Genomic DNA, 20,036 nt, shown 5'->3' with positions numbered 1-20,036 from the left:
AGTACCAGATTTGTGTCAAAAATTGTCTATTTTTCAAAACTTTAAATGTACAAAATATTGGCCCATATCGGCTGATACCGATACGTTGTGACCAAAATATCGGTATCGGCCCTGAAAAAACCATATCGGTCTAACCCTTGTATATAGGGTTCCGTGTAGACAGTGTTATGAAAGATAAGTGAATCAAGGTTTTCTCCAATCAGAAATCTTGGATGACTAAGTATGGTATCTTCTTGGGAAGCTAACACTGGATTTTTGTCTTACCATAAAACTTTTTTCTCTGAGGTTGACGGACACCTCTCCAGATCTTCTTGACCCTTGGGCTTATACTGCCCCCTACAGGAGTAGGACACTAGGTGGAAAAAAGTTTGACTACGCCTAAAGGGCAGTCCCAGGGGGTATACTCCCACTTCCTGCTATAGGTCTTCAATTTTGTAACAAGCAGTGTCGGAAGAACATAAAACCCAACTCAATACAGGGGCGGTAGCTGTGTCCGTCAATGAACATCAGAGAAAATAATTTTACAGTAAGAAAAAAAATCCAGTTTTCTTTTTTCGTTCACTGACGGACACAGCTCCAGATCTTCTTGACCCTTGGGACGTCCCAAAGCAGTGTCAACATGAGTGGTGCGAAGAACACAGCAAGAAAACACACTTCTTAAAAGCTAAACATAGCCAACCAGGTAAAACAGGAGCTCAACCAGGAACAACTGGAGCTTACCTGACAAAAACACCCTCAAAGAGAATTAATTCTCTCCAACAGCGGCCTGCAAAACCTTACGGCCTAAAGATGCACCTGCAGATGCCAACACTTCCACCTTATAAAATTTTGTGAAAGTGTGCACGGACGAACAGGTGGCCGCCTTGCAAACCTGCACTACCAACGCCTGATGACGGAAGGCCCAAGAAGCACTAAGCGCCCTCGTAGAATGCGCCTTAACAGGGAAAGAATGATCCTGATCCTTAACAGAATAGGCCTGCACCACCTGATCCATCAAGAAATGGCAGCAGCAGACGCGGCAAGCCCCTTACGGGGTCTATCCGTAAGGAGAAAAAAAAAAAAATCTGATTTTTGGAAGGACTCATTTGCCACCAGGTACACCCCGATTGCCTTACATTCTTTGGATGTGGTTCGGGCAATCTCTTTAGGATCCTTAGGCTTGGGACACAAGGAAGGCAACATAAGGTCTTCATTTAAATGGAAACTAGAGAGGACTTTAGGAAGGAACGACTGGCAGGGACGAAGCAACATTTTGTCTCTGTGAACCACTAGATAGGGTGAACGCAGCCAACTCTGACACCCTGCGTGCAGAAGTAATAGCCACCAAGAAGGCTACCTTCTGTGACAGAGTAAGCAGAGAAACTTCACAAATATTTTCAAAAGGTGGTTTCTGAAGAGCCGACAGCACTAAATTGAGGTCCCACGGAGGTAACGGGGGGGGGGGGGAGGAGCTAGGTGGCAGACCCCTGAACAAAGGTGTGAACCAGGAATTCGTGGCCATTGGGTGCTAAAAGAAAAATCGCCAGGGCTGAAATCTGGCCTTTGATAGTACCCAATGCCAAATGCTGATTTTCACCTCTTTGGGGAAACTCCAAAACACAAGACACCGAAAAGGAATGATGGGAGAACCCCCCCCCCCCCCCCCGAGACTCACATCAAGCAATGTACGCCTTGCAGATGCTATGATAAATCTTCCTAAAAGAAAATTTTCTAGCTTTTAAAAGCGTAGGAATCACTGATTCAGACACCCCTCTATCCTTCAGCACCTGGATTTCAACAGCTAAGCTGTTAAAGCCAGCGACTAAAGCAGGATGGAAGACCGGCCCTTGAGCTAAAAGATCTTCTCTGAGAGGGAGTCTCCAAGGGACATCGGCGACCAGTCGTACCAGGTCTGCATATCAAGACCTGCGCAGCCAGTCCGGGGCCACTAGGATGACCGGAATTCCTTTATGCCTTGATTCTTTACAGGAGTCTCGGCAGAAGAGTTATCAAAGGAAATGCGTATACCAGACGATACTGGCCCCAAGGGGCCACCAGATCGACTGTGGCATCGGCTAGAGGATCCTGAGAATTTGCTACGAACCTCTCTGTTGAGACAAGAGGCCAACAGGTCCACATCGAGAGTCCCCCACCGGAGACCCAGTTGATGAAACACCTCCAGGTGGAGAGACCATTCTCCCTGATCCAACATCTGCTGACTGAGGTAGTCCGCCTGCCAATTTTCCTGCCCCTGGAATATGCACAGTAGAGATGGCTGGAACAAAGCTTTCTGCCCACCGTAGAATGCCGGATACCTCTGAGGCCGCTAGGGCACTTTTGGTGCCCCCCTGATGATTGACAGATGCCACGGCCATGGCATTGTCCGACTGAACCCTTACTAGGAGCCCCTGCAGACGATCAGTCCATTGGGCCAGACAAAGTCCGATCGCCTGAATTTACAGAATATTGATTGGCAGGCAGGACTCCTTCAGAGTCCAAATCTCAAGCACAATCTGTGCCCTAGACACCTCCCCACCCGGACAGGCTGGCATCCATGGTGACCACCATCTAGTACAGGGGGGAGAAAGGATTTTCCCTGTCAAAGCGCCGGAGAGCGGAGCCACAAGATCAGGGATCCCCTCGTACCCCGGCTCAACAACATTAGATTGCCTGGAGACTGTTGGTTCTCATTCCATCTGGCAAGAATCTCCATTTGCAGAGATCCGGTAGGGAACTGAGCAAACAGAACCATCAAGCCCAGTACTTGCATACAAGTACTGAGAGATGACCGCTGGCTAGACAATAGGAGCCATATCGCATCCTGCAACTTCTGGAGTTTCACCTATGGAAGAAACACCCGGTCGTGTCCAGGGTCAGGGTCAGGCCCAGATAGTCCCGTCCACCAAGCTGGACTAGAACAGATTTTTGGAAATTCAGTTTCCATCCAAATTCTTGAAATGTCCAGACTGCCTTTTTTTTTAAACAATCTTTATTTTTAACATATGACAAAAACACACATTACAAAAAAGGAGAAAAAGCATAAGAGAAACAGCGAATCAACCAACAGTCAAGGTAAATGGTGTCGTAAGTGAAGAACAACAACCACAAGCATCCAAAAGTACAGTAACTCCGTATATAAACATAGTTGAACAAAGAGCATGTGATCCATAGCCCAAGGCAAGAGGCATGCCACCGGGCACCAGTGGTAAACAAAAACTTTAGCGCTCAGGCTGCCAGGCGGGCAAAAGGAAAAAAAAAAAAAAAGGAACAGCACGCCAGCGGGGGCCTCCGGCAGGGTACGCCCAGAGAGAGGGGGGCCAAAAAAAGAGCCTCCAACAGACTGCTCCCCGGGCAAGCATCCCAGCAGAGGACAATACCACAGATCAGCCCACCGCACAAGTCGGGCGGCAGGGAGGGGGGGCCAGGTACACGGCCCACCATAGCACCTAATACTGGTACCAGACAGGGCGCCCATGACCCAGAGGGTCAACAGACACAGCGCCTGCAGCATGCCTGTCGCAGGGCACACACAACACACGCGGTTGGCATTATACAGTCAGAGAGTCAAACAAAGGGAGAAAGAGAAGGAATAGCAGAAAACGGAAAGAACAGAGAGGGGGAACAGTGGGGAAGAGAAGGGGAGGGAATCTTACCTGCTGACGTCCGGAGCACACCTATCTCCACCACACGTCCCGGCTATCGCGCACAAGCTGCTGACGGCAAACAGCGCCCGGCTGTAACCTAAGATGGGGGGGTCCTGACCCAGGGGCTGGGCCGGGGGCGAGGGTCCGGCCAAGTCAGCCAAGGCCGGATCGGCAAGAATCAGTAGAGCTCTATCCAGGCTGGAGGGTACAAGGGCGGGGTCACCAATGTGATCCAGCCAAGGTCTCCACTTCGCAGAATTACGGTCCCCAGTCCCCCTGCATTTAGCAAGCCATTCTTCCGCATCTCTGATGCCGTCAACCACTCGTCTCCACTCCGGGCTGCCCGGCACCTGCGGCCGCTTCCAATACATAGGGATCAGTCTCCTGGCAGCATTGAGGGGATGAGGCAGTATACTGCGCCGGTATCGGCCAATCGGCAGGCATGGAAAGTGCAGCAAGAAGTGGAGAGGGTCGAAGGGAACCTCAACGTCCAGAATTACCTTAATCTGGTCAGACTGCCTTTTAAGTCATTCGGAGACTCTGCTCGCAGAAGGAGATCGTCCAAGTACCACAATCCCCTTCTGCCTTAGCAATGCTAACACCGGGGCCAAAATTTTTGTGAACAGCGGAGGCGAGACCAAAGGGTAACGCCACAAACTGATAGAGCTCCTCGCCCACAGAAAAATCGAAGGAAACACTGATGCCCGACATATAGTGGGATATAAAGGTAAGCGTCCTTGACATCGATAGAGGCCAGGAAATCCCCTTGATGAAGGGATGCCACTATCGTGCGAATGGACTCCATTCTAAATTTCTGAACCTGCATAAAGTGGTTCAAGGCCTTGGGGTCCACAATTGGACGGACCTTGCCTTCCTTCCTGGTAACAGTAAATAGGTTTGAATAAAACCCCTGAAAGCGTTCTGATTCTGGAACCGGTACAATGACCCCCTGTGAAAGCAGATCCTGTACCGCCCCAAGAAGACCTCATAGGCGAACTGGGGCCAAAAGCAGATAGGAAGGAAAGAACCTTGCTGGAGGCAAGGACCGCAACTCGATCTTCTAAGCGGACCAAATTAACTTGTGGACCTATTTGTCTTGAATCAAGGAGGTCCACAGATCCGGAAAGAAGTGAAGACGTCCCTCCACCACAAAAAACAGGTGAGTGCGCCCCTTCAGGCAGAAGCTGGTTTGTCTGCAGTCCCGGAGGAACCCGGTCTCAACTTACCAGGCCGGGGCCTCTTGGAACCCCCTGCGGGGTGATGGGCGGTCTTTGATCCCTGTTCCTTAGATCCCGAATGACAAAAGGACTGCTTATGGGCCAAGAAGAAAGGGCCACGTTTGCGACTAGACTCTTTGCTTCTGGTAATCTGTGGAAGTAGAGTACTCTTACCTCCAGTAAGACCCTTAATGATCTCTTCCATGGAAGCTTCGAACAAGCGGACTCCTACAAAAGGGAGATTGGTCAAAACCTTCTTGGATGCCTGGTCCGCAGACCAGTATTTCTGCCATATCATGCAGGGAAGAGTCACTGTTCTCACGGACACACTAAAGGCTAAGGGGGCTGCATCCAGGAAGGCATTACAGATATACTGCAACCCCTAGACCAACTGGTCCGCCAGGTCAGGAGGAGTTTGTTCCCCTTCCAAATGCTGGCACAGGAGCTTAGCCCATTCCGTTAAGGTCTGGGAAACTAAGGTTACAGCAAAAACCGACCGCAGAATAAAAACGGCCATGGTAAAAAGTTATCGGACCAGAGATTCAGCTCTCGTCAAAATGGTCCTTAAAAAAGGACAGAGAGTCCTCCTTCGGGAGAAGGGTGGCTTTATTCAACCGCTCGTGCAGCCTCCAATTTCAACGTTTCCCACGCTGATGCAATCAGCGTATCCACTAGCGCCTTTTCATGCACGACTGTAGTGGAAGAGGATTCATCCACACTATCAGAGCCCTCCGGGTGCGTGGACGCAGACCCAGTAGGGTGACTCGCGTTCACGATAGCCAAATCAACCTCAGAATCTTAAGAGATAGAGGATGTAGGTGAAGGCGGAGGATGCTTTTTGCTCGTCCTATTTTGGAGGGCAATATCTACTTTAGACAATGGTGAATGCAGGACCGCTGTAATAGCAGACACAGCGGACTGGGACCCAGAGGGCCCAGCAACCTCAGAGGGGGTCATGTGGTGACACGTGCTCCGGGAACTCCATGGTTAACCAGGGGACCGCCAGCAAAAAGTGTAAAATTGCTGTTAACAATTCCCCCCACCGCTGCACCACAAATCCCAGCACACCAAATACCTATAGCAGAGAGAGGAAGCCGTTTAGCACCCACAGGGATTCACAACCCCCCTCCTCAGATGCAGAGCCAGGGGGCACACCGTGCGGTGATCAAAGAGAAAAGGGAAGCACAGGAACTGCCACTAGAGGCCCACCGCCGATTCACTTCTCCAAAGGCTTCAAAAACATGGCCACCAATTGAGAGCAATGGGAAACTACAAGAAAATGGCCGGACTACACAAACATGGCCGCCGAATATACATGCAGTCATGCACGTCAAAATGGCGGCTACACGCGGCGGCGCGGAACACTTGGCCAGTAAGGGAGGACCCCACCAGGACCACCCCCCCCCCCCAAAAAAAAAACCACGTCTTGCGCAGCTAGCGGCTCGCCCCCCCAGCCCCCACTTGACACCCCCAAACAGAAAAAAAACAAAAGGGCCGCGCCGATAGTGAGGGGGAGTGACATGAGGGAAGGAAGGACCAACCAACCCAGAGAGGGGCCAATGTCCACCCCAAAAAAAAAAACCACCAGAAGGGAGGGGGGGGGGGGGACACTACTCACCACACCTTGGGACAGGGTAGGCACTGCTCCAGGCAGACCATTGCACCATCTTAGAATAGGGGTGCTGCAGGCAAGAGGCACGCTGCAACTTAGATCGTGACTAGGGCCGTGATCAGAGTTATGGTTCCTCGCAAGGCATTTAACTTGCCGGCCAGCTCCCATCCAGTGGAGGTATGTCGTGGCCAACCAAGCACTGCTCAGACTGGGAAGACTGTAGGGATCTAGGATATCCAATCCGTTGCCCAGTCCAGCAGTTGATTGTAGTTCTCACAGGAACAGAAAATAATAAAAGAAAAAAACATTTTATTTAAAAAAGGAAAAAATTCTAGGACCAAAGATCTCAGCAACGAATTAGGTCCTGAACACCTATAGCAGGCTGTGGGAGTATACCCCCTGGGACTGCCCTATAGGTGTAGTCAAACGTTTTTCCGCCTAGTGTCCTACTCCTGTAGGGGCAACATAAACCCAAGGGTCAAGAAGATCCGGAGCTGTGCCCATCAATGAACGAAAGAGAAATAGCTCTTTTAGGAATGGGGGCAAGGTGATGTATAATGCTGCAGGGGGTAATCTAAAGAGAGGCATAAAAGAATCAAACATTGAAGAATATTTGAGTGAGAACGTGCAGAGGGGATGGAAGGGAATACAACATGCTACCAATTCTAGAGAAAAACCAAATGGAAGTAAACTCTAGACAACATTAGTTGAAAAATTGAATAAGCACTTATATACACCCATAATGTTGGGTTTTCATTAGATTCTGGCAGTTTTAAACTCATTGTGCAGGAACACAGGTGTTTAAAGCAGAACTAAACCCATCGAATTAACCATTTTACCAGCACGTGCCAGAAACATAATGGTCACACCATAAAAATGACTGGTGTCATAACTGATCACATGTACAGCATCATGGCAGTTGAAGATCAACCACAGGCTAAAATGGCAGTTTACTTGGCTGAAACCAATAGAAGGGCTAAGTTCCACTTTAGAACTCTAAATACAAGGAAATCAGGGGGTCCAAACTGAGTCCCAGGGAAGGTTGTCAATGCATGTGCAAAGCAATTGGCAGGGGCTTTCACCAAGATCTATATTTTGTCATTGTTGGCCATTGCCCCATTATGTCTAAAATCTGCTGTTATTATGCGTGTCCTCAAAAAGTCAGTCATAGATAGCCTGGATGCTTATAGGCCAATAGAGCTTACTTTCATTATTAATTATGAAATGCCTAAAGAGATTTGTCCTAAGGTATAAAGAAGTGTATCAAGTAGTCTTGACCCCCAATAATTTGCATTAGCACTGCGTCATCTGGAGAGCCCAGGAAATTACCTTAGAAAGTGGTTTATAGACTACGGCTGGCTCGGCCTTTACCACCATTATTCCAGACTTAGGGTTTGGGAAATTGCTGAAGTTGGGTCTGCCACTTTGTGTCAGTCTCTGATCAAGGATCTTTTGATAAACATATCTCTGATGGTTAGGATGGGCTGATATTCCTCTTCTGAGCAACAGGTAAATATTGAATCTCTGCAGGGTTGTGTCGAGTCCCCTTCTTTATGCACTATATATTAAGGACTGTACTTCATATTATTGTGCAAACAGCATTATTACATTATCTGACGATACTACCGTAGTCAGTTGCATTAAAGTGGGGATGAAGTAGCTTACAGAGCGGAGGCAGGCAGGATAGTAGAGCGGTGTGCAGCAAATAATTTACCCTTGAACACGGGGAAAACAACATATACTTATAGATTTTACAAAAAACTAGTACTGCAATAGCTCCTCTTAATTAGGGCCATTGTGTCGAGAAAGCCCATCTTTAGGGTTTCTCGGGGTATACATTTCGGAAACACTTATGGTCAGCAAACATACATGGAATTATTAAAAAATCTCAGCACTGATTATACTACCTGAGATGACTTACTTGTTCACTGAGTTCTCTATCCAACATAAGCAAATAAAGAATGTATTTAACAAACATTGGGACATACTGAAAAATGATTGCATTTTAGGTCCCATTCTTCCTGATCGAGCAGTTGTCACCTTCATAGGAGCTCCCTCGTTGAAGGGAAGGTTAGCGCGCAATGTTTTAGACCCACCAGTCAAACGCAAACTTTTTCATGATATGATTGGGTTCTTTCCCTGTCGGAGATGTGGTGTGTGCAAGTGGAATTGTGACAGTAGGAGGAAATTTTTATCTTTCAAGTCTACAGTCACTAATTCTATATTGAATATAAAATTTGTTTCCACTTGTGCCACCACTCATGTGGTTTATTTACCAACTTGCCCATGCAGACAACAATACGTGGGGCGTACCTTCAGATCATTTACTGTTCGAGTTAATGGGCACATTAATAATATCATTAAAGGCAAAACTAACCATAGTGTTTCCAAACACTATTTGTCTCACCATCATAGAGACCCGACGGGCACTTTGTTTCAGATTATCGTTCATTTTGTAGCTCCTTGAGGGGAGGTTCCACCAAACATGGGGTCTCACGTCGTGAGACCTATTGGATCTATACCCTCCAATCATATTCACCATATGGACTTAACATTGAGTGGGACATTAATGCTTTCTAAAGTGTTTTGAGTTCCATGTATTTTTAGTCAGTTTATGGAATATTTTTGGGGTGGCTAATATTGTATGTATAATAAGCCTCTTATTCCTTCTAATTTTTCCATTTTTCTATTTTTCTGTGTCACTACCATTGCCAGCTCCTCGCTATTTTACCCATTTTATTTTTCTTATTTTGTTATTTTTAGTGTAAACCTTTTTAAACCTTTTTATCTCTTCATAAGAACGGCACTGTGATTGAGGCTTGGTCCTCTCTAAAAGGAGGCTTGTACCACATTTAGATTACCAGTCTGCCTTTGGTTTGGTTTCCAGAGGTGACGTGTGTAATACCTCACTTCACCTCACGGTTTGGTCCCGGAAGCCAGATCTATGCAATAGAGAGTAAGGCTGCACGATATTGAAAAAAAAAAAAAAAAAAAATCACATTGCGATATTTTTTTCCCAACTATATATATATTGCGATATTTTTTTTTGCGGCGGATCCTCTTCGTCGTGCATTTTTAGTAGTGCAGAGTTACTACAGCGTGCCCCCCCATCAATGCAGTGACCAGCGTGCCCCCCATCAATGCAGTGACCAGCGTGCCCCCCCATCAATGCAGTGACCAGCGTGCCCCCCCATCAATGCAGTGACCAGCGTGCCCCCCCATCAATGCAGTGACCAGCGTGCCCCCCCATCAATGCAGTGACCAGCGTGCCCCCCCATCAATGCAGTGACCAGCGTGCCCCCCCATCAATGCAGTGACCAGCGTGCCCCCCCATCAATGCAGTGACCAGCGTGCCCCCCCATCAATGCAGTGACCAGCGTGCCCCCCCATCAATGCAGTGACCAGCGTGTCCCCCATCAATGCAGTGACCAGCGTGTCCCCCATCAATGCAGTGACCAGCGTGTCCCCCATCAATGCAGTGACTGCCTTTGGTTTTGTTTCCAGAGGTGACGTGTGTAATACCTCACTTCACCTCACGGTTTGGTCCCGCAAGCCAGATCTATGCAATAGAGAGTAAGGCTGCACGATATTGAAAAAAATAAAAATCACATTGCGATATTTTTTTCCCAACTATATATATATTGCGATATTTTTTTTGCGGCGGATCCTCTTCGTCGTGCATTTTTAGTAGTGCAGAGTTACTACAGCGTGCCCCCCATCAATGCAGTGACCAGCGTGCCCCCCCATCAATGCAGTGACCAGCGTGCCCCCCCATCAATGCAGTGACCAGCGTGCCCCCCCATCAATGCAGTGACCAGCGTGCCCCCCCATCAATGCAGTGACCAGCGTGCCCCCCCATCAATGCAGTGACCAGCGTGTCCCCCATCAATGCAGTGCCCAGCGTGTCCCCATCAATGCAGTGCCCAGCGTGTCCCCCATCAATGCACTGACCAGCGTGTCCCCCATCAATGTAGTGACCAGCGTGTCCCCCATCAATGTAGTGACCAGCGTGTCCCCCATCAATGTAGTGACCAGCATGTCCCCCATCAATGTAGTGACCAGCGTGTCCCCCATCAATGTAGTGACCAGCATGCCCCCCATCAATCTAGTGACCAGCATGCCCCCCATCAATCTAGTGACCAGCGTGCCGTGTCCCCTTCAATGCAGAGAGACCTACCTAAGGTAGAACACAGCCTGACATCCATCCCACATCTTCAGTCTGCCCCGCAGCTAGTTCTCTTGACCGAGCGGTGAGCGCGGCACAGCGAAACAATCAGGTGTGCAGGCACACGTGATTGGTTAGCTGTGCAGCTGCTCGCTGCTCACTGCTCAGTCAGGAGAACTAGGCTAGCTGCAGGCAGACTTGAACGTGTGGGACGGATGTCGGGCTCTGTTCTGCTACAACCACTGCGAGTCCTCCAGAGTCCCGACTTATCCTTGCCTAATGCCTTACTATCGTATTTTGGCCGATGTGACTATCGCCCACCCCCGCAGCACGAGTCGTTATCACATCGACTATCGTTCAGCCCTAATAGAGAGGTCTGGACCGCACGCTGTCGCCATCTTGGACAGTATTGCGGTGCCTGGCAGTTTCAACACAGGTGGGATCCGTTTCCTTGTCTATCTTAATGTATAAATATAGGGGAATGAATGCATTCTGTTGGCAATATCCTTTGAAAAAGTCAGCTGTGACGAAAAACGCATCAGACCATGTCTTTTACTGCATAATTTCATTCCCATATCTATGTGCGGTTACCATCGGACGTTTGTAAGTGTATTTCCTTTTTTGATAAACTGTTTAGTAGCGGATTTAAGTATATAAACAGTAAGAAAGCGAGGCCAAAACACATTGGCCCCATAAAAGAAGACAAAGGAAATCTGGCCACAGAGGACAGAGAGAAGGCTAAAGTGGAAAATAATTTCTTCTCTTCAGTCTTCACAAAATAATTGGGGGGCTACACTAACCCAGCTTGTAATGATAAATTAAATAAATACACCTCAGGAAGTACTGCCGTGGCTAACAGAAGATAGACTTAGAACCTAACTAGAGAAACTTAACATAAATAAATCACCGGGACCGGATGGCTTGCACCCGAGAGTTCTTAAAAAGCTCAGCCAGGCGATTGCCAGACCATTATTCTTGATCTTTAGGGATAGTCTACAGACGGGTATGGTGCCAGCTGATTGGAAAAAAGCCAACGTTGTACCAATATTTAAAAAAGGGCCAAGATATATCCCGGGTAACTATAGGCCGGTCAGCCTAACATCAGCTGTCTGCAAGATTTTGGAGGGGATGTTAAGGGACCACATACAAGAGTTTAGTAATGAAAACTGTATTAGTAGTAATCAGCATGGATTCATGAAAAATCATTCTTGCCAGACCAATCTATTAACCTTCTATGATGAAGTGAGCTGCCACCTAGATAAAGGAAAGCCTGTGGATGTGGTGTATCTTGACTTTGCAAAGGCCTTTGACACGTTTCCCCACAAACGCTTACTGTACAAACGAAGGTACGTAGGTATGGACCATAGAGTGAGTACCTGGCTAGAAAACTGGCTCCAAGGGAGAGTCCAGAGGGTGGTGATTAATGGGGAGTACTCGGATTGGGCGGGTGTGGAAAGTGGGGTCCCCCAAGGTTCTGTCCTGGGACCAATCCTCTTTAATTTATTCATAAATGATCTAGAGGAAGGGAAATCTAGCAAAATCTCGGTATTTGCGGATGATACTAAACTAAGCATGCCAATATCTTCTATGCAGGATGTGGAAACCTTACAAGTGGACCTGAACAAAATAAAGGGGTGGGCAACTACATGGCAGATAAGGTTTAATGTTGAAAAATGTAAAGTAATGCACTTGGGCGTCAGAAACACAAAAGCAAGCTACTCACTAGGGGGGAAACCTCTGGGTGAATCTAAGATGGAAAAGGACCTGGGGGTACTAGTTGACAGTAGCATGCGATGCCAAGCCGCTGCAAGCAAAGCCAACAGAATACTGGCATGTATAAAAAAGGGGATACACTCCAGAAATAGAGAGATTATTCTCCCACTCTACAAGACTCTGGTCCGGCCACATATGGATTATGCTGTCCAGTTCTGGGCACCGGTCCTCAGGAAGGATGTGCTGGAACTGGAGAAAGTCCAGAGAAGGCAGCAAAAATAATTAGGGGAATGGAGGACATCAGCTATGAGGAAAGACTACAAGCACTGAACTTATCTCTGTGAAGAGACGCTTGAGAGGGGATATATCAATGTACAAATACTATACTGGCGACCCTAGCATAAAGGAACAAACTTTTCACAGAGAGGGAATACAATAAGACACGTGGCCACTCACTAAAAGTAGAGGAAAAACGGTTTAACCTTAAAAAACGTAAGGGGTTCTTTACTGTCAGAGCAGTAAAAGATGTGGAATTCGCTTCCACAAGCAGTCGTATCAGCAGGGAGCATCGATAGATTCAAAAAACTATTAGATGGGCACCTTAAAGACCATAACATACAGCAGGGGTATACAATGTACGGTTAACAGCAAACACACACACACACATCATAGGTTGAACTGCATGGACTGATGTTTTTTCAACCTCACAAACTATAACTATGGATTTACACTAGGTCTGTGTTATTTGGCTTATCTCTGCATGTGAATGGTTGATTGGAAAATCCAGCCTCTCTTATCTTTACTACACGGCCATATATTGGAACATCCATGGACGCAGCCTATATCGGGGGTGACCTATGATATACAACCTGAGCCTTTATGACCCAATTGCTATATGGTACTTTGGGTCTACAACTTCTGGTGAGAACAAATTGATTCTTTATCCCGAAGGTGTGGGGACCTATCTGCTTCCTTGATCACTTACATCATCTTGGATTGTCAATTTCACTTCTTCACTTGGGACTCACCCTTATATATTTATTTTGTTCATTTTTCATGGACTGGTTATAAATTCCCAGTGCTGTACTATATATATTTTTCACTTATGAAGCATGGTCTGGGAGATAAAGTATTAGAGATCTGCGATTACTTATAAATTAAGAGCATATTGGTGCACTGTATTTTAGTATAGTACCCAAACTGTACTGCGGATGATAGGAACAATCTACAGAAAATTATCCACCCTGCACAGAATATAGTGGGTCATAAACTGCCCTCCCACCAGCAGATAGTTAAGAGTTGTGCACTCTCTGTAGGGCAGATAAAATAAGTGCCTCATTTCAACCTGGTAAGCTCTTATTTGAATTACTATCATCGGGCAGATGATATAGGAATATTAAAAGTTTGAACAAATAGATATGGAGCACGCTTTTTTCCATGGGTTATTAAGGCCATAAAATGTGAAATTAAGTTAGGCAACCAACAAGTCAGGTTAGTGTTCTGTTATTTTAAGGGTGTTTATTTTGTATACTAATCTAGTTTTTTTTTTTACCATGTTTCCTAGGAAGGGGTATAAGGTATCAAAGCATGTTAAGGCTAAACTCATTTTCAGGCTTTTTAAACTGGCAGCTTACATAAAAACTATACTTGGTGATCCTGCCATAAAGGTCCTTGTTCAGGCACTTATTCATTTGAGTGACCTCTTGTTACATACATTCCTGATGGTCCCTGAATAGCCATGCCAACACATTCTCCAAAAAGTTAGAAAAAAAAAACATTCAAAAACCACCTTTTCTATATCCTAGATTTATAAAGGACAACTAACAATGCAATATTTACCTTGTCCAGGAAACAACCACTTCTCCTTTCTTTTTGATGACATTCTTTGCAGATATTCCACCGCTTGGGGAAAGTTTAAATGCTGTAAAGTTTACATTGCCTTCACTAACAACCCTTCTGTGTTTTCTTAGTGGTTTGTCCTTATCCTCAGTTCCGCTACGCCGGGAACCTTCCTTTTTATCTTTGTCAGGAAAAAAATAAATATTTCGCCTCTTTGATGAAGGTCCCTGCTCTGATGATTTCCGTTTCTTTTTCTTTTCATTTAAGTTTACAGACTCAGCTTCCGGAATACTCCATATAAATGTGTCTGCACATGAAGTTTGACTGTTTATGATCTCTTCTGTAGAGGTTGTTTCCATCTTGTCATAGTAAATCAGCTGCGGTTCTTCAACGAATGTCATCATCTTGTCATTGTCTTCTGAGTTTTTTTCAGTACAATCAATCACCAATTTCTCACGGTCTAGCTGAGATTTCTCTGTATGAAGAATATTTGTTACCTCAAATTCAGATGTGTCTGTTAAACTTTGGTTTAGGGGATCAGGTAATTTAGATATTGTCGCATGCACAGTTTTAGGTGATGAACATGTACGTGGTTTTACATCTGTAAAATTTTCAGAATTCTCATCAATTTTTGAGAAACTTAACTCCTCAGAATATGGCACCGTGGACTCCGCAAGTAAACTGTTCTTGGCGTCTGCTTTGAGTTTGGTTACAGTATGGATCCCTTTTTTTAAACTTTCATCAAGAATGTTAGAGTTTGTACTCTCCAACTGACCTGTGGCTGCATTGTCAGATTCTACAACAGAAGAGCCATCAGACAACGGAGAACTAGATGATACTGCACGCCTTATTTTAACAATGAAGTGATCATTGGATTTCTCCATTATAACTGCTTGCATGGGTTCGCTTGGATGGCACTGAAAGCCATCAGGTTCGATTGAATTTTCCATTGAATCTGTGTTTGAGTTATCTGAATCCAAAGTTAAATGTATGTCCTGTTCTGTGGCATCTTCCTCATCCAGGACAGCATCTTCACTAAAATGTGCATTTATTTTAGATATTGATTCAGGATCACAAACTGGTCTAAGAAAACTAAGATGAGAATCAGATTTCAGGGGTGAAGGAACAGTAAGTGACACAGCAAGATCTTCCATAAGAACTGAATAGGACTTGAATCTGTCCTCAGAGGTTATGCTTTTGCTGGAAGAGGTACTGGTAGGGACTTCTAGCAAGCAGCTTTCATCAAAAACATCTGGGGTTAGTACAGTCTCATGTCTAGGTAAAGTACTGATATGTGGAGGGGAAATAGAAGTCCAAGAAAAAGCTGCTTTAACTGGAGTTTTAATTTCTGTCAAAGAATTCACAGTATCAGATTTTTGACTTGAGGTGCTTTTTTTCTCTGGAGTGTCCAATACCCATATGTTTTCATGCAGGGTGTTAAGCTCTACATTGTCAGAGTCATTCAGTAAACTTTTAAAAAGGTCACCCATGTGATCATCACTTACTAAGTTAAAAGATAAACCTGCAGAGCTTTGTAGATCTATTTGACATTCATTGGATGGGTCAGGTTTGGCAGTAGATGAAGAAGACATTTTTGGTTTTGGGCTCATGTGATTAGAAGGTGAAATATCATTTTTGTCAAAAGTGGTACTCAAATCTTTTATGCGCTTCTTTTCCATGCTGTGGTCCTCTGTAGTTTGAAGTTTTGTGTCTGCAGCCTCTCTTTGATATTGAAAGTCCAAACGTCTTAAACAACGGTCATGTTCTAATTTGGCCAGGAAAGCTTTAGCCTTAAAAGTTTTGTTGACTTTTTGAGACTTTATTTGATCAGATTTTTGCGCTTTTGTTGAGGATACAGTGCTTATTTTATTCTCATCTTGGTCATTTTCTAATTTGGACTGATCACAAAGTTTTACAATCAATCCTTTAAGGGTATCAAATAAAGAATCAAGTTGTTCTTCTACAAATATCCATAGCCTCTTTTTCATGTCTATGAGCCGCTGCTCAAAGATCCGATCTACAATCCCATTCTTTTTAAGCTGCTTTAGCCTAGATTCAATAAGCTTACACATTTTTTTTTGCAGTTTGTCTGGTGAAGAACACAACCTAGACCAATCCAAACGGTTTACTAGAGTGGTAAAACATAATGATGCTGCTTCAACAAAGCGATGGAACTGGGTCAGTGGAACCTGTATCTTAAATTTCATGTATTTTTTTCTTATATGCTTTCTTATTATTCTCAACATCTGTAAAACATCCTGTATATTTGATGGCGGAACAATTTGTAAAACTCCTTCAAGGCAAGAGTCAGCGCTCACATTGTTTCCTTTGACAACTGGCAATGCAAGCAACTTTGCTTTTGTATTATCTTTTTTTTTCTTAGTTTTTGAAGTGGACTGCCTCAGTGGTGAAATTACTCCATTGGGTTTGGTCAGAGAAGCTATCTTGCTTTCCTGACTTTCAGGGCTCTTGCTGACATTTGTATCTTTTATGGGCTTGGTTTGGTTTGGGCTAATTTTAGATTGTGGGGATTGCGCATTATCCGGTTCTTCATCACTTACAATCTCCCCTTCCTCAACTTCATCAGAAGAAATCTCTATGGGAAAAGTTTCAGAGCCTATATCAGTTTTGCTGACTGGTTCACAATTCTCTTTGTTGAGTTCATTTGGAGTGCTTGAATGAACACCTGATGGAAGATCTAAGGGGGAGAAAATAAAAAAAGTTTAGAGATTTCATGACACATTTCTGGGGACGCATATATTTTTTTAACTCATCAACTGTGCAATAGCGCATCAACCTATTAATTTGCCTTTGTTTTAAACACACTGATTCACACTGTCAGGGTATAAAAGAAAGCATACCTGAAAGGGGATTTAATCTAGTCCCTTCTACCGAAGGAAATTTGTTAATGAAAAAAATAAACAGTCAATAATATGATCTTTGCGATAATGGCCAATTTGTGGTCAACAAGACCCTTCATAAACTGCAAATTATATAGACTCAAATGATGAATTAAAGACCCAGACCAGTGTCTCCAGAGATATATTACTATATGCCAAAAACATTTTTAAAACCATGAAGTTAAAAATAACAGGAATAGAATTCTACATCTTGAACTGCAAAACGAGGAAAGTCATAAATCTATCCATCATAAAAACTTTTATTGAAAAAAAGGTCATTCTTGCAATGTATTCTGTGTAGTTAAAAAAAAAAGAAGCTAGACTGCAGTAACAATTTAGAATCCGCAGAAGGAAAAATCGTAAAAAAGGGAAAAAAAAAAAAACACAACATGGCAAATACAAAAAAGTCACAAAAAAAAAAAAAACAGATTAGAATTAAAAACAAAGAATAAACGCAGACCAACACCAGAAGAAAGAAAAAGAAAGAAAGGAAGATCTAACCCTTAAAGCATGCCTGCATGCAAAACTACAGCTACTTTTATTAATGAAAAAGTACTACCTTTAAATGAAACGCTCACTACTGAAGCCTTGGTTGTGCATTCAGTTGCAGGCAGATGCGCTAAAGGTCTGGCTGGGCTTTTTAGCGGACTGACGACTTTAGGTATACGTCTTAAGAAATTTAAGTCAAGGCTTATTACAGAGCTTTCATCATGTAAACACTGATCAGTATTTGAGGATTCACATATACCTTTTGTGGACCCACTTATATTTGGTTTCAAGCCATTTGTCTGGTCTACATCTTCAGATATTTGCGCCAAGATGACTTCATTATCTTGGACATTTTCAGCGGGCACAGACATGTTCAGATTTTCTGAAGGGATCTCAATACTGCTACACTTGTCGGTTTCAATGTAAGAATCAAGCACAATAAAATCAGATTCATTTAATATGCTTTGTGTGTCCATATCATTAGAAATGTTGGGCTCTGGTTCCACATGTAAGACATGGGGAAAATCTACATTTGATTGAGTAGCTTCTGAAAGTGCCTTATCTTCCTTAATGGTCACTGTTATTTGCTCTTCGTGAAGTGCTACAGTATCTTCAACAGGCTCAGAACGATGCACCATTTTTAAATCATCTGAAGTGGGATTTTCTAAGGCCCTGTTTGTACTATGCTTCAAATCCATTGAATTGGGTTTACCTAAAAATTCTTGAGAATCTGCGCCATCATTAGTGTATGTGCACACTTTAGAAGATACCTCTGTATTTATAGAATTCATGTCAGTTTCCCCAACAGACACAGGAGAGTTGGCAGATTCAGAATCCTGATTTTTTTTTTTAGCTGGGGAAAGTGTAAGATTAAGAGTCTCCATAAAGGATAACTTCAAGTCCTTTACAGAGTTATCTTCCTTCTGACAAATTAAGCCTTTTGTAAAGTTTTGGGGCTTCACTTCTGCTCTACTAGGACAATCTTGTATTTTTACTTTATTTGAAGAATGGTGAGACACTTTTTCTTCCTTTTGGTGCCCTCTGTGATTTTGATCAGATCTAATATCTTCTTCATTTTTAGATCTTTTCTTTTCAGTCCTACTGTCCCGTTCAGATAAACGTTTGCTATCACATTTATACTTATTTTTGGATGATGGTCTAACTTCAATCTTGCTTGATTTTGAGTCTTTGCTTATATTTTTGGAGTCGCTGTACTCTGAGCAGCGTTTATCCCTTCTGTCAGATTCGATAATCCCTTTACCAACATTCTGCTCTAATGGTGAGGATTTTTGAGGGTATTCGTTTTTAAGACTCGAAGAATGGGTTCTTTTCAACCTTTGGGATTCATCATCCTTTTCAAATGTCTTGTGCCTGTGTTCCACAGTTTTGTCTCGCTCATATCCCTTAGACTCCTTTCTGTATGCAGATTTTTCATGTGTTTTTAAATGCTTTTCTTTTGGAAGATGCTGTTCTTGGCCCCGTGTGTTTTCCTTTAAAAAACTTGGTTTATCATGGGAGCTTGAACAGTGTTTCTTACTGTCCATTTTGTAATCATCTGATTTTTTAGAATTTCTGATTTCTTGAGATTTTTCACTTTTCCCAGTTTTTATTGGTTGTCCGTGTGACTTTTCTTTTATTTCACAAACACTAACATCAGTTATGGTGTCAAGACTGGATCTATGTCCTTCACTCCTTTGCCGTCGATCTACATCTCTACTCTGACTATCCGAGTCCATTTCTTTTCTACTCTTCTTATCTACCATTAACTTGAGCCTTAAAGACTGTTTTTCTATTCCTTCATTCTCCTTGCATTGTTTTTGCTCCATTTTTGATTTTGATTCAGAATTATACTCTACACAAGACTTTGCCTGTTCAGAATAGCTTTTTGTAGAAGAAAAGTTATTCATCGGGTCTTTAGAGGAAGTTTCTTGTACTTTTGCATCTTTCCTTATGCTACTGGTCATAATTGTGTCTTTAGAAAGCTCTTTGTTCTTTAACTTTGTATTAATGCTTAGTAATGGTGCTGGATCTGACTTAAAACCTCGATTGCTTCCTGGAACACACAGCCTTAATAAGGAATAAAAATTGAAAAAGGGATTAGCACAAATAACTACTGAAACCTGTTTAGACAGCCATGGCTATCAAAATGAAATTCAATACATTTTTAGCTTTAAAACTCCAATTCAGACAAAGAAAATACAACACGTGACAAACTAAGCTCTTTATTAGTTAATTCTAGGCCATAAAGGACATCTGTCAGCATTATCTAGCAAACATTGGAACTGTGCTAAATTTGAAGACGACGCAGCTTACTTTAAAGCTGAATTTCAGGAAATCAGCCATTTTGTAAAAAGTGCAGGCATACTAGGAGTTAAAGGAGAACGATGGACAAAGCATTTTGGGCCATATTTCTCCTGTGGGTCATAGGAGTGCACTAAGTTCTGCACTCCTGTGACCCAGATTCAGCAGACAATGGGC

The 20,036-nt window shown here is 43.9% G+C and overlaps 1 protein-coding gene across 2 annotated transcripts in view; it reads right to left on the bottom strand.

Moving 5' to 3' along the window:
* CASP8AP2 (caspase 8 associated protein 2) overlaps positions 1-20,036 on the bottom strand; it is a 106,557-nt gene that overhangs the window by 13,615 nt on the left and 72,906 nt on the right. The window contains exons 7-8 of one of the 2 annotated variants that reach the window (XM_082249076.1): positions 17,629-19,625; positions 14,170-16,867 (exon numbers count right to left, since the gene is read on the bottom strand). In XM_082249076.1, the coding sequence (XP_082105202.1) occupies positions 14,170-16,867; positions 17,629-19,625 (4,695 nt within the window). The remainder of the gene's footprint in view (positions 1-14,169; positions 16,868-17,628; positions 19,626-20,036) is intronic. The other variant, XM_082249077.1, reaches the window with a different exon arrangement.

This window comes from Pelophylax lessonae, assembly GCF_965119305.1.
Source record: "Pelophylax lessonae genome assembly, chromosome: 3".
Classification (NCBI taxonomy): domain Eukaryota; kingdom Metazoa; phylum Chordata; class Amphibia; order Anura; family Ranidae; genus Pelophylax; species Pelophylax lessonae.
This window is presented reverse-complemented; position numbering and strand designations above follow the sequence as displayed.